The sequence below is a fragment of the Jaculus jaculus genome, chromosome 16 (assembly GCF_020740685.1).
Source record: "Jaculus jaculus isolate mJacJac1 chromosome 16, mJacJac1.mat.Y.cur, whole genome shotgun sequence".
Taxonomy (NCBI): domain Eukaryota; kingdom Metazoa; phylum Chordata; class Mammalia; order Rodentia; family Dipodidae; genus Jaculus; species Jaculus jaculus.
In genome coordinates, this window is record NC_059117.1 from 25,248,517 (window position 1) to 25,262,792 (window position 14,276).

Consider the following 14,276-nt stretch of genomic DNA (forward strand, 5'->3'; position numbering starts at 1 on the left):
GCGATTGGAGAATTAATGCCTCCTGGAGGCAGTATATTGTTGGGGCCGGGGTTATGGGTGTTATAGCCAGTTTCCCCTTGCCAGTGTTTGGCACACTCTGCTGTTGCTCACCCTCTGCTCATGCCATCGTTTTCCTCTGCCATCATGGAGCTTCTACTTGAGTCTGTAAGCCAAAATAAGCCCCCTTTTCCCCCCACAAGCTGCTCTGGGTTGGGTGTTTTCTGTGGGCAATGTGAACCTGACTGCAACAGCAGCTGACTATTTAGACAGAGCTTTTGGTCATGGGCCAAAACAGCCAGGATGGCTGCTTAAATTGTATTTGGGCTTGAACCCGATGGCCTTCTGTCAAATGTACTTTCTGCCCATTCTCTACCTGGTATCCATTGTTCAGTCCAAGAACTTCTTGTAACCATGCAGACACTGACACTAAGTTGAATGCATCATAAAAATATGTATTTCTTCCTATCCATATCATTATCCTCCCTCTTGCCTTTTGTTTCCTGTAGATTTTGACATTCTTTAAAAAGCTAAGTAAATAATGCTATTCAAATCTCTCTATAGCCAAAATCATTTTAATTAGCAAGAACTGCTGTACCATAAACACAGTCTAACAACCCCACAGCAGGTTTTTACATTATTAAAGGATGATTTGCTCTAATCGCTTTCTGTTAAGAAGCTACTTTCTTTGAGAGCAAAAACAAGTGATCACTTTGTACATGAATAGCTCTCTTTAAAAGGAAACACACACACACACACACACACACACACACACACACACACACACACACACACAACAAAACATCTCCCTAGCCATCGGATGACAATCTCTCACATATGTCTGGTAAAACTTGTGACATAAAAAACAAAATAATATTCTCTATAAAAAACTAAGGTTATCTCATTTGTGTGGTGCTAACTTACTCTCCATTGGAGAATCTGCTTCTCTTTTTCAGATAGATGTAGATCTTAAGGAAAGAGCCACCCCATCATAGCTCAAAAGGGCCCTGGTTGAAACTAAGAACAATTGGGGAAACAAGCAAGGGTGCCGTTTTCTTGGTGAACCGGGTACCAGCACAAGGGTGAAGGAGATCAACACAGAGAAAAATCAACTCCTACCAAATCAGAGTGCCAAAGACCCAGAGGACCCCAACACCTCATCACTGAAGCAGACCAAAAATGAACCCAACATGACTCAGGGAAATTTTGTGGAAGAGGGGGTGGAGAGAATGTCAGAGCCACATGTTGGGTCATGATATGCAGAGACATTTCTCCTACCCATAACTGTGGGCTAACTCCAGAATGTATGAACCATATACCTCAACAAGGAGGGGCCATTGGGGAGGGGGTAGGTCACGGATGAGCCTAACAATGGTACCAAATGGACTGTATTCGCTGAGTACAAAACTAATTAATAAAAAAATATATAAATAAATAAATAAATAAAAGAAAAAACATTTTTAAAAGAACAAAATAATATTTCCTCATATTAGTTATGTTAAATGTTATGCATTTTTGACAATCAAACACTGGAGTTAAACTCAGATCTTATAAGGGAAGCCAGAGGTCTCTGAACAAGATCTATGACTGATCTCAGAGGAAGTGAGTAGGTAGGAGAACCATATTGTTGCCAGAAAATACCATGAGCTTTCCATATGGAACAGGTGCTAAGCAGAGGAGCGTCAAAGTGACACGTGTGGTCCTGGTTTGAAATTGGAACAGCTTTTGAAATGCAACATTTCTATAAGGACCACTTTTCCTCATTGCAAAGCGATAGTACCAAGTCTTATCTCAATGGATTAGTAACATGGCTGCTGGTTTTGGGAGGTTTCTGGCTTGTGCCTGGCACAGACTAGAGCCAGCAGAGCCAGGGCACAGTATTAATTCTTCCACACAAGGAAACACTCTACTGCTATACCATCAAAGAGAAGGCACCTGGGGAAGAAGGTGAGGAGGAGGAGGAGGAGGCGGCACATTCCTTAGGAAACAGGTAGAGGTTTTGCTTTGAGGATATTTATGAATCCTTGTGCATGAAGCTGGGGGTGGGATGGGGGCTAGGGATTCAATCAGAAGCTTATAGGGGCTGCGGGAGATGACTCAGTGGTTACTTGGAAAGCCTGCTGCTGGCCCAGATTCAGTTCCCCAGGGCCCATGTCCATGCAGATGCACAAAGTGGTGCATGCATATGAAGTTTGTTTACAGAGGCAAGAGGCCCTGATGTGTCCATTCTCTCTCTCTCTCTCTTCCTCCCGCTTCTCCCAAGTCAACTTGTAAATATATAAATACTAAAGCTTACAGAGCACTTGTCAGTTCCTAAACACTGATATACAAACAAGGATGTGGAAAAAATCCAGGCTGAGGGTCCTAATGGTGATGATAAAACTGACAAAAAAGCAGGAAAGAAAGTGTGGAAACATGATGGGAAGTTCAACACAAGGAATGGCTGTGTCAAGGTTTAGAGCCGGTTACTAGGGAAGAGTAAATGAGTGTCACTGTGGGTTTGGGTGGATGGCCTAGAGGTCACTGTTGGTTCTATGGAAAATGTTATATAAGAAAGTGCATAATGCGCACATGGTAGAGAGTACTCAGGTCTCCCTGTTTTTAGGGGCTAATATTGGAGGTAGAGATGTAGCAAATTAAAAATGAGAAGGAAGATATGGGGGTGGTAAAGAAGGAAGGAGTCATGCACTCAGGAATGAAAGACAGGATAGCAAAGGCAAAAACAAAAAAAAATAGGGAAACATAGAACGTCACAAAAAGTTTGAAGTTCTGAACTATGAAGAAGACAGTGAAAGGAATGAATAAGAGAAAATAAAAAGACTGAAGCCCAGAGCGCATACTGAACTCAAGTAGAAAGCAGGCACCCTTTCAAGGTGCAGGCAGAGCACCCAGCACGCGAGGGGTTCAGATGGCCGCAGTGCAGATGAGGGTGGTGGTACAAGTGTTTAGAGTGGAAAAGAAACCACGGAATTAAGACCTGGAAGACTCACTAGTGATCAAAATGATCAAAAGCATTAATTTACTCTATACTAAAATATGAAAATTAGAGCTAGGCATGGTGGCACTCGCCTTTAATCCCAGCACTTGGGAGACAGAAGCAGGAGGATCTCCATGAGTATGAGGCTAGCCTGGGACTATAGGGAGAGTTCCAGGTCACCCTTGGCTAGAGTAAGACCCTACTTCAAAAAGAAAAACCAAAATAAAATATAAAAATTAATGTCTGATGTATGAGCATTCTTTTGTGGTGAGACTGTCATCTGGCTGGGGGATTTTGTTTTTTAATAATTAGGTAGGTGACCCTTACTGTAAAATTTGATTTGTCCAGGATAATTCTGGTTTAGGCTATTGTCCCCACATAGTATTTAATTCTGCTCTCAAAAATGTCCTGCCTGGGTGATAAATTACATGGTCATTCTGGTTATGACGCTAATCTTAACAGTACAACTATGGATTCAATTTGCACAGAGGTTAGTGAATTAAGATATTTAACAGAAAAGTATCAATAGTTCCCCAAAGAAGAGGCTGGTGATGCTTATCAAAATCCAGAATGATTATGACTCTGTGAGGAAAGGAGAAGGTCACAGAAGTGAAAGGGCCTTGATCTGGGGACAGATCTCACTCACACTTCCCCAGGACATCAGTAAAAGACGACAGCAACAGGAGAAGCTGCCTCCCCAGGTCCCGAGACACCGCTGAGGTCAGTGCTAGTGTTTCCAGACATGCCGCAGACATTCTGCAACGCTTGGGAGCTGACTGCTTTTCTGGGCTTTCTTTCAACTTAAAGCTTGCTATGTTTCTTGTAAAAAAAAAAAAATATATATATATATATATATATATATATATATATATATATATACTCCTAAACTCTTATAAGAAACACCCAGCAAAACGAAAAAGCATACTTCAGATTAAAAACACGCCCCCCTACCCCCCCCAGCAAGCTGTCAGTAAAAAAGGCAAACCAAAACAAAGGTGAGATAAAAGATTAGGTTACTAACCAGGAGACTGACTGTGCAGCCGATCTTTTTGCCATCCACCTCTCCCATTTTCATGCAGTCCCTAAAAACCGAAAGCAACAGTCAGAACTCAGAACTCCTTCCATGGGGAAAACACAGCTTGTTCTTGGGGGATGGAAGGGGGGACTGTCAGAGACCGGAGCAATTTGTAAGCGTTAGTTCAGAGAAAGGCTACAGGGACTGACGGTCCTTGAAGGGGCTGCGGAACTACAGACTGCCCCCAAGCAGCAGTTTGTGCTGAGAAATTCTCTTGCAAGTTAAGAACTGTGTCTCTCTCAAAGGACGGGGCTGGTGGGGGTTGGGGCAGGAGGGAAGAAGGAGGGGGCAGGAAGAAATAAGGGATGGAGAAGCAGATGGTCAGCCTGGCCAGAGGCAGTGACAAGGAAGGTTTTGTTGTTAAAATGAAACAGAACCATCATGCATGCAAAGAAACCAAACTAGTTGGAAGGCAAGACAAATAAAAAATAAATTACATCCAGGGGAAGCAACAGTGCATCATTCATTCTCCATTCCACCCCCCAGCGGGGTGATATGGCTCTGTTACGTTGTCTTCCCTCTCCAACAGACAGTCTATCATCTTCACCCTGACATGGTTTTCTAGTGGGCAATTCTAACTAAATACCAAGAGATCACTTCTTGTTCATTTATTCTTTCTTTTTTAAGGGGTACCAATGACTCTGAGAACTCTCCCAACTCAACAAGACTTTGAACGAACTTTCAAAATGGAACTATATTAATAAGTAAACAAAAACCTCTGAACCAGCTGGTTCGAAGCCCGGGGTCTGAGCATCTGTTCTTTGACTGATCATCTCAAGTGCATGGCTGACTACCAGCCCAGCTAGGTGACTTTTTCACTGGAGCACAGCATATCTGGAAAACATGGGACTTGGCTTACCTGTAATCTAGCAACCTCTCCATCAGCCGAGTGACAGTGGCTATTAATGAAACGCCACTTTCCCTCCATGTTTCCCGCTCAATTTTCTTTAGTAGACTGAAAAAGAAGGAACCCGGGGCATTTTCAACATTTATTTTTATCAGTCACCATGACAACCATTTTACTTTCATCAGTACCTTAAATGCCTTAGCAACCACTGCAACATCTCACAAGTAGCACAATTTGCAAACAGTGTCTTACCTAGGATAGGGACCAAATAGTGGAATTCTAATCCAGGAAGCATTGACAAAGCAGATTAATTTTCAGATTATCCATGTCATAAAATGTGAACACATGCATATAATCATGCTTTCAAATACACAAGCACCTTACAGCTCAGAGACACTCTTTCCTAGTTTCTCGCCTACACCAACACAGACTTGTGCTTTACTGCATTAAATAACTGCAAAGAACGAAAATAGGAGTACCTCCAAGTTTACTTCTAAGTAAGATCTTGCTTTATTCCCATAAAAATGTTTTCCTACCTCTCAGTAGAATGCATCTTCGTCCAAGCAATTTTACTGCAAGGCAACTGCCACAGGAAAATCCTTGCACAGACGGTATGACGTTTTGCGTTTTTTCCTTTCACTTAACATTTGCCCACTCAATACATATTGTACTATCTATGCACTCCCTCAACAGTTTCATTCATTTTGTCATTAATCACGGAGGATTTTCTAAGTGGTTGTTGCAGCAGATTGATGACAAGCACCGAACCACATCTCTCCTCCTACATTTCTCATAATCCTGAACACCTTTGAGCAGAGGCACTATGTAAACACACAATAATAACAGTCACAATAATGAGGACTCTGTTTTACTTTCACTCCCCCTCTCTGCAAATTAGCATGGCACTTGGCAAGGGCTTCATGACAATACAAGCACGGCAGTATAGGGCTACTTCCCCACGGCTCCCAACTGAACCCTCACCATCTCCGTCTGAAACCTCATTTCCCTTTCATTTGTTTTCAGGGACAAGCCACAGGAAAAAAAAAAACACCCTTACAAATTATATATATGAAATAATACATATATGAAATTATCATGAAGAGGAAACAGCTATCTTGATAAAGCTTTCTTTTGTCTATGGCTATGTTCAATTTTCCCCCATCGCCACTTCTCTTTCTTGCTGTTGTCAGCCCAGTACCCAGTGTGCCGTCTTGTCTATGTATCTGTTGCATTTGCCTCTCAGATCATTCGCTTTTCTCATTGATTTTAAAATGTTTTCTAGATTAAGAGTGGGTGGGTTGAATAGAGACTGCATGCGGAAGGGATGGAGCTTGGCCTGAGATCCTGCAGAGGAAGCCTCCTTAGTTTGTTTGAAAGTGTTTTCACTGCAAAGTCTCTGAACAGCACCTGTTCGGAGCATAAGTGGCAAGTTGGTATTGAACCGAGCCCACAAAACCAGCCAAGGCAATGCAGTACGATGCAGAGATTGCTCCAAGTGACAGCCCACACCTCACATACTTAGAGGCTAAAAAACAAAGAACTCCGGTTAAGTAATAATTCTAAAAATACACGGAGACTTCATCTATGGGTGTCATTAATCTTCACAGCTTTCCGGTGCAGCTGGAAATCAGAACTGTATCCTCTTCCCAGAGGAGGCAAAGCGCCACACAGGCTGCTTCCTTCACTTGACTCAAGTTTGAACGTCAGGAGCAAGCCTAGAACCCAATTCATCTGTGCACTTGGCCAGGTCTATGCCTCCACTTTCCAGTTTACCTGATCAACCTGAGAAATGGAGCTGTCAGCAACAGGGGAAGAATCTTTCTAGACAGCTTGGGTGAACATGGGTGTTTTCGTTCGGGCTATAACCATGCTTTTGTGCCCGCAGAGAGCCTATCTGCTAATAGTAAGAGATGGCTTCTCACTGCTGGTAGATAACACTGACATATGCAGTGGGACTCCATCCACAGGGGAGCAGCATACACACACTGTAACACGGCCCGAAGATACACGCCACTCACATGAAAGACCTGGGGGTGGACAGTGGGTGAGGTCAGATTCTCAACCTGTCCCTCTCTGCATCAGAACAGGACTACACTGAGTCCATCACTCTGAGATGCACATCCGCATCTGTATGCTCTTTTCAAACACTCCACAGAGCACACTGAGATACTTAAGGCATGGTTTGATACCTAGTCCTCTGCCTCCAAGTAGTAATCGAAATATGTGATCATTAGCTAAGGGTCTGTGACATGGTTTGGAGTCCTGTGGGAGTGTTTTGTGGAGGGAGAAAGTGAGATGGATGCTACTTCTGGAAAACTGCTGCGGATCCCCTCAAGGCAGCAGGTTAAGTGCTACTGCGTGCCCAGAGCACAGCTACTGTAGCCAACAGGCATTTGGCAAAAGTCAAAAAATGAAAAAGCCAGGCGTGGTGGCGCACGCCTTTCATCCCAGCACTCGGGAGGCAGAGGTAGGAGGATTGCCGTGAGTTCGAGGCCACCCTGAGACTCCATAGTGAATTCCAGGTCAGCCTGGAATGAGACACCTCGGAAAAAAAAAAAAGTCAAAAAATGAGTCGAGTGGAGCCAGGTAAAACAGAATTGAGCTCTAATACCATACTTGTAATATTTAACACTGGGGTCTATGATCCACAATCTGGGTGTTGTCAAGTAAAATGAATCCCATTGACTTCAAAAAGAGCAAGATTCAAAGAAGGTAATGTTGGGATTTAAGCTTTTTCAGAAGGTAGGCTATACAAACTCAAGGTCTTACTCTAAGGAGCTCTTTTGGCAAATACTACGCCTTAGGTAGCAATGAGCTAACCTTCATGTTCTCAGCTTCTGAAGAAACTTTAAGAAGGTTTACACATGAATTTCAGAGAACAAATGGAAATTTGGACCATAAAAGCATGCATTCCTAATTCACAACATGTGCAGTGACTCACTGTATCATGGTAATTCATTGTGAGTTCTATCACCAAAACACATTTTATTGTTTCTTGAAATATACTTAGGTTTTCACTTTTCTGAGTCTAGGTGGTAATGCTATTTAATTATCACTTTATATTTGATTTATTCCTTAGTATGCTGATCATAAAAGCATGGAAGAGAAATATTTCTAGTAGCATTTCTAGCAATATGCTAAAAATCAACCAAGGAATAAAAATTTCCATTGAATGAATCAGACCTCTTAAAATACTCCTAATTATAGAGGCTTAATATCTTAATTATTACTTTGATTCTAATGTCAAGGTACATCTTCTATTTCAAAGCCATATTTATACACAAGCAATCTAAATTGCATGCCATCAGGCCTTTATTAAAGAAGATAAACACTAAAGAACTACACATGCATTTATTAATCGTGTGAACTTATTATAAATAATTAATCACAAATCTCAAGAGGTTCATTTCACTGAATGCTTTCTCGTTTTAGTTCTTTGTTCAAACCAAGGACTAGTGACTGAAATGAGAGCAGTTTTCAAAGGCAATTTATTATATCCAATGAGGTTTTAAATCAGAATTCTTGCTAAGCTCCAGCTTTGTACACAAGAATGAACAAGGGCTTGGAGAACAATTATTAAAAGCTTTGGTTTAATTACAGTATCAAAAGAAAATGGTGTTGTGCAGGGATCAGTACAAAGAATGTATTTTTTATCACCCACACCACTATGTGAAATCTCTATACCCCTTCCTGGCTTTTCCTTTCAACGTAATTCTCCTGAAAGCGTCAAGAAAGATTCTGAATGAGGCACACTAAAACCTGCCCAACCTACTACCCACTAATAATCTTTCTAAATCTATGCATTAATATTTTAATTTTTATAAACTAATTATCTTAAAATACATTCCAGTTTCTTGCATTTGGGCATCACTATGAAGACATGTACAGTCTGGGGTGTTGATTGGGCATAAATACAAATGACAGTGTATTTTCTCATAGGAAAATATATTGCTAAATTATTTTTGTACTTATGAAAGAACTCAAACATTTTGCAAGCTCAGAGAGCTGGTTTTCCTTTAAAAAAGAAACACTGTTTAAAGATACTAGGTTTGAAGATGACTAAGATCCATAAAAAGTCATAAAGAGAACAAATGCCAGAAGGGAAGTCCCAAGCACAAAGCCCGTCTCACGTTTACTTCCTGCTCATTCGGACACAGGGAATCGATGCCAGGTACAAGCAATCCATCTTGTGACTGCGATCAGGCTGTTTTGGTGGGGAACAACCCCTAAGTCCCTTTACAACACTCCATTATTTCCTCACCCTCCTTGCAGAGCCAAAATAAAGAATTTACTAGAAGTCATTTCCTTCTGCAAGATTTCAATGAGAAACATTTGGGAAGCAATTAATAATCCCATTAATGACCTGGATCTACAGATTGAATCAGGTGTGGAAGAATGGATGCCAAGTATTTTTCAAACTGTAAACCAGCCAAGGGATATCTTGCTTTGCAAAGCACTTTATACCAACCTTATAATCACCCCGCCTTTTCCTCTCCTACTCATAACCCTATTTAAAATCATTATAGCAATGGCTTTTTTTCCCCTTAAAATTGTTAGGCATGAAAAGAGCGAGCTTTGTTATGTAACACAGCTGGCCCATCCTAGTCTGAGATTAAAATTAGGAGACATGTCTAATCATCAGCATAATAAGATCCACTTGCCAGAGTTGGGCAATTATCCTTTATTTCACACTCCACCAAGACAAAGCACTCCTGTGAGACCCCAGCTCTCAGCTACTGTGGTGCAAAATAACTCAGGACTGACACCATGTCCCCTGAATAGAAGCAACTTGAGATAAACACATTACTCACATACTGTTGAAGAGCTCACGGTAAGTTTCATCACCTTTGCCCTCTGACATAAGGCTATCCAGTTTGTCAATTAGCTTGGCTTCCACCTGAAACATACCCAAATATTACTGTCTTTTCCCAACCTATCACAAGGAGGATTTCAAGGCAAATTAGAACATTTTCTTTATGCCAGAGAAAATGTGATAATACATTTTGTGAAAGTGACAGTATCAGCCATGGGTAACAGCAGACGTCCCTTTGGGATTCTAGGGGGCTAATTTAGATGGAGTCAACATGACTTTCTATTCCCAGCTGGCTAGCTTTTCCTGTTGCTAAAGACACCTCTCTGTCTGTGATTCAAACATAAATGCTTGCAGTCCAATTTAAATGTTTAAATTCTTTTTTCGGGACTAGAAACTGGCAAGTTCTATTTCTTTTTTCTTTACGTCACTATATATAAGCACATCAGAAAACCAGCATGCCCATATACATTAATTTAAATCTTTAATGTGTTTTACATGTTTTCTTTCTTAAAACAGTTCACGATTCCTCTAAATCTTTGCTGAAGTCGAGAACTTACTCCACCCATGTACAGATGGTAGACCCGCAGAAATATTCTAAGTCAGCAACCAGCAGCAAGACAGAGAAAGGACACACTTCCTGAAAACTATAGTCAAAACATTTATATTTTCAGGGATGTAAATTATATCAGGGAGGGAAAAATAGCTCTCTATCTACCTGAGGCAGGAGAAGAGAAAGAAAATGAATCCACTTCTGGCCAGATAGAGCTTAATCGATTGCAGCTTGGAAAAGATACTTGCCTCTGTCGAAGGACTGAGCACAATTAGTTCCTTAAGCCAAATGCCAATCATGAGCCAAAGATAAGGGGAAAGGAAAGAGATTCCTCTAGTAAGCATCATTTTAAAAACAGCCTTTCACTTACATGTTAGCTTTCTTAAGTTTATTTGTGGGTGCATGGGCGTGCGTGCGTGCTGGCTTTTACATAGGGCCTGGGGATCCAAACTCAGATACTCCAAGGCACACGGCAAGGGCAGGTTCTTTATCCACTGAGCCATCTTCCCAGGCCTACCCATTAGCTTTCTTGAAAATAAATGTTTATAATGATAGGAATAAAATGCTCATACTTTTGGTAATGGATAGGTTCTATTTAATACAGTTAAATTCCTTGCAGAGTTGACAAGCACTTTTCTAAGATGTGAAAATGACTTCACACGGAGAGGCAGGAAGGAAGTCCGCATCCTGTGGACAAGCAAGTCTGTGAAGTGACTGTGTGAATGGACAGCAGTCAGTTCCCGTGATGTGAGGGGTGTGGACTAGCATCCAGTTTTATAGAAGAATGTTTGTTTCCTCCATAGTGGAGAGGAGCGATTAGAACCTATGTCAGCAAGAGGATGGACTCATCTTCTTGCAATTTCCCATGTGAAATTTTCCACTGCTTTCTTCTTTAATTCTCAATGCTCCAAGGCAAACACAATAAAACATACTGTGAATCAAATACTAAAAACTAAGCTATTCACTAAGCACAACGTGCAGACCACAGAGAGCTCAATGGCTTTAGGACTCATTAACCTTCTGGTGCCTCTGTGCTGTGTTCAACTGGGAGCAAATAAACTCTCCGTAAATTCTTAAATATAGATCTGGGAAATCAATGAAATTTTTAGCTGAAAGGAATAAAATGACTTTTTCAGGGCTTCCCTAGAGGCTCAGGGGAAGACAGAGAGGGAAAGAAGTGCCTGAGGTCCTGTGGCACGGCAGAAGACAGGTCTACCTAGGTTCTGGGTCTGCTGGCCTGGACAAGGGTCATTTCCCAACTCAGGGTCGAACTGGGAAGTTGAAGTGAGATTCCACAATGAGCCCTGATGAGCATTTCAGCATACCTGCTTAAAGTTGCCACTGCGCCTCTGCTCCCAGTCCATCATATCATGAAAAATAGGAATCATGACGTTCCGGAGATCTGGCTGGGGTATCAAGGTCACTTCCAGGAAGGGACCAATTAGGGCAGGGATGAAATGAAGTTTGTGTTCTCCTAAATTGAATAAAAGATTTCAGTTTCATTATACTTAGTCTTCATAAGATTTCAGAAAATTAATGTTATAACATTTACTTAACACTATAGCCACAAGCATTTGGAAAGCACTGTATACAAACCTTATATTTAATTATAATTGTCTCCCCAAATAAGAAAAATATTAATAATATAAAATGAAAATTATAGGTATCATCAGAAATTGGTTATGTACATTACTGTATATTCATGTTGAAAATCTATGCAATTATTAAAAATGAGGCTGAAGGACAATCCATATGAAAAATTTCAACATAATTAAGTGAAGAACAGGATATAATGTGTGGGTACATCTCCCACTTAGAATATGTACACAGAACAGTCTATAAGACATATACCCTAAAAAACAACAACAGTCAAATTCTCTGGATGGTGAGACTACAAATTATTTTTACAAAAAGGAAAGGCAGCTCCTGTTTGCATTATATACATTTTTCTTTTATTAACTATGACACAGTCTAAATAAAAAAATCTAAACTTAGCCTCAAAAGTGTTTCTGAAAAGACTAAAACACAATACTGAACTGAAAATGGTGCGTTACCCAATGCCAAAAGGTGTGGTATTCACAATTCAGAGAAAAGGCAGGCAGGGGTGGGCAGCAGCAACAAGGCAAAGTTCACACATGAAGTTCATTCATCTTCTATGTTAAATCTCACAGGGATCTTTCTTTCTTTTCTTTCTTTTTTATTTTTGGTTTTCCAAGGCAGGGTTTTGTAGCCCAGGCTGACCTGGAATTCACTATACAGTCTCAGGGTGGCCTCAAACTCATGGCAAGTACTGGGATTAAAGGCACATGCCACCAATTTTTATTTATTTGTTTGCAAGCAGAGAGAGAGAGGGAGGGAGAGAGGGAGGGAGGGAGGGAGGGAGGGAGGGAGGGAGGGAGGGAGGGAGGGAGACAGACACAGAAAATGGGTGTGCCAGGGACTCCTGCCACTGCAAATGAACTGCAGATGCATGCGCTACTCTGTGCATCGCACTTTATGTGGGCGCTGGGGAATCGGACCCAGGTCATTAGGCTTTGCAGGCAAGGGACTTAACTGCCGAGCCACCTCTCCAGTCCAGAGAAGTGTCTATTTTTACAGCGACACTACATGCCATGGCAAATATTCCCTTTCACGGAGCTCACCTTCAGCACCACGGCTGAAATCAGGTGATGATAAAGCATTCACTGGAACCCCTAGACTTACGGCAAATAGGAGACTGGGCTGAAGCTAGCTGGCTTCATGAAAGAGACCAATGCCTCCTTAAGAAACCGAAGGAGACATTTTCTGATTCATTCTAGCCCTTGTTCTACCATATGCTCAGACTATCAGCACTTCTGTTATGATGAAGTGCTCCTTCTCTTAACGCCAAGGAAGGAATACTCCTGTCTGAGGCTGAATGACTCAGAAAATGTGTTGTAGTGTTGCCCAAACAGAAAAAGAAACTTGTAGTGAGGACCTCTTTCCTATTTTAAATATTTTGTATGTATTTATTTGCAAAGGGGGGCAAGAGACAGCTAGATATATAGAGAGAATCACAGTGGGTACAGGGGGGCTTCCAGCCCCTGAAAATGAGATAGATTCATGTGCCACTTTGTACACTGGGCTCTCCATGGGTACTGGGGAATCAAACCTGGGTTGTTACACTCTGCAGACAAGTGCTTTAACCACTGATCCATCTCTCCAGCCTCTTTTAAAAAAATATTTTAATATTTATTTGAGAGAGAAAGACAGACAGAGAGAGAGAGAGAGAGAGAGAGAGAGAGAGAGAGAGAGAGAGAGAAAATATGGATGTGCCAGGACCTCAGCCACTATGAACGAACTCCAGATGCATGCGCCACCTTGTGCATCTGCCTTACGTGGGTCCTGGGGAATCAAACTGAGGTCCTTCAGCTTTGCAGGCAAGCACCTTAACCACTAAGCCGTCGCTCCAACCCTCTCAAGCCTCACGTTACAAAAAATTACTGGCATACAGACATTAGCTTTCCTTATGGTACTTTTCAAATAAATTTTGGGGCTGGGGTAATGGTTTGTGGTTAAGGTGCCTGCTTGCAAAGCCTGCTAGCCCAGGTTCGATTCCCCGGGACCCATGTAAAAGCAGATGCACATAGTAGTACATACGGTACATATGTCTGAAGCTTGTAGCAGCAACAGGTCTTGGCAACCCATGTTCTTTGTTAGTAAATAAATATAAATAAGTTGGGCAAGGGGTATATGCCTTTAATCCCAGCACTTGGGAGGCAGAGGTAGGAGGATCCCTATGAGCTCGAGGCCAGCCTGAGACTACATAGTGAATCCCAGGTCAACCTGGGCTAGAGTGAGACCCTATCTCAAAAATAAATGAATAAAAAGTAAAGGTAATATTTTTAAAAAAGCAACATCAAATAATTTTTTTCAAGGTCTAGCCCAAGCTGACCTAGAAGTCCCTGTGTAGTCCCAGGCTGGCCTCAACCTCACAGCAGTCCTCTTATTTCTGCTTCCCAAGCACTGGGATTAAAGGAATGCACCACCATGCCAAGC

At 41.6% G+C, this 14,276-nt stretch overlaps 1 protein-coding gene across 5 annotated transcripts in view; it reads right to left on the minus strand.

The window, feature by feature from the left end:
• Dock4 (dedicator of cytokinesis 4) overlaps window positions 1–14,276 on the minus strand; it is a 478,789-nt gene that overhangs the window by 55,752 nt on the left and 408,761 nt on the right. For 4 of the 5 annotated variants that reach the window (XM_045135547.1, XM_045135546.1, XM_045135543.1 and 1 more), the window contains exons 31-35: window positions 11,585–11,733; window positions 9,708–9,793; window positions 5,149–5,175; window positions 4,909–5,004; window positions 3,996–4,056 (exon numbers count right to left, since the gene is read on the minus strand). In XM_045135547.1, the coding sequence (XP_044991482.1) occupies window positions 3,996–4,056; window positions 4,909–5,004; window positions 5,149–5,175; window positions 9,708–9,793; window positions 11,585–11,733 (419 nt within the window). The remainder of the gene's footprint in view (window positions 1–3,995; window positions 4,057–4,908; window positions 5,005–5,148; window positions 5,176–9,707; window positions 9,794–11,584; window positions 11,734–14,276) is intronic. The other variant, XM_045135544.1, reaches the window with a different exon arrangement.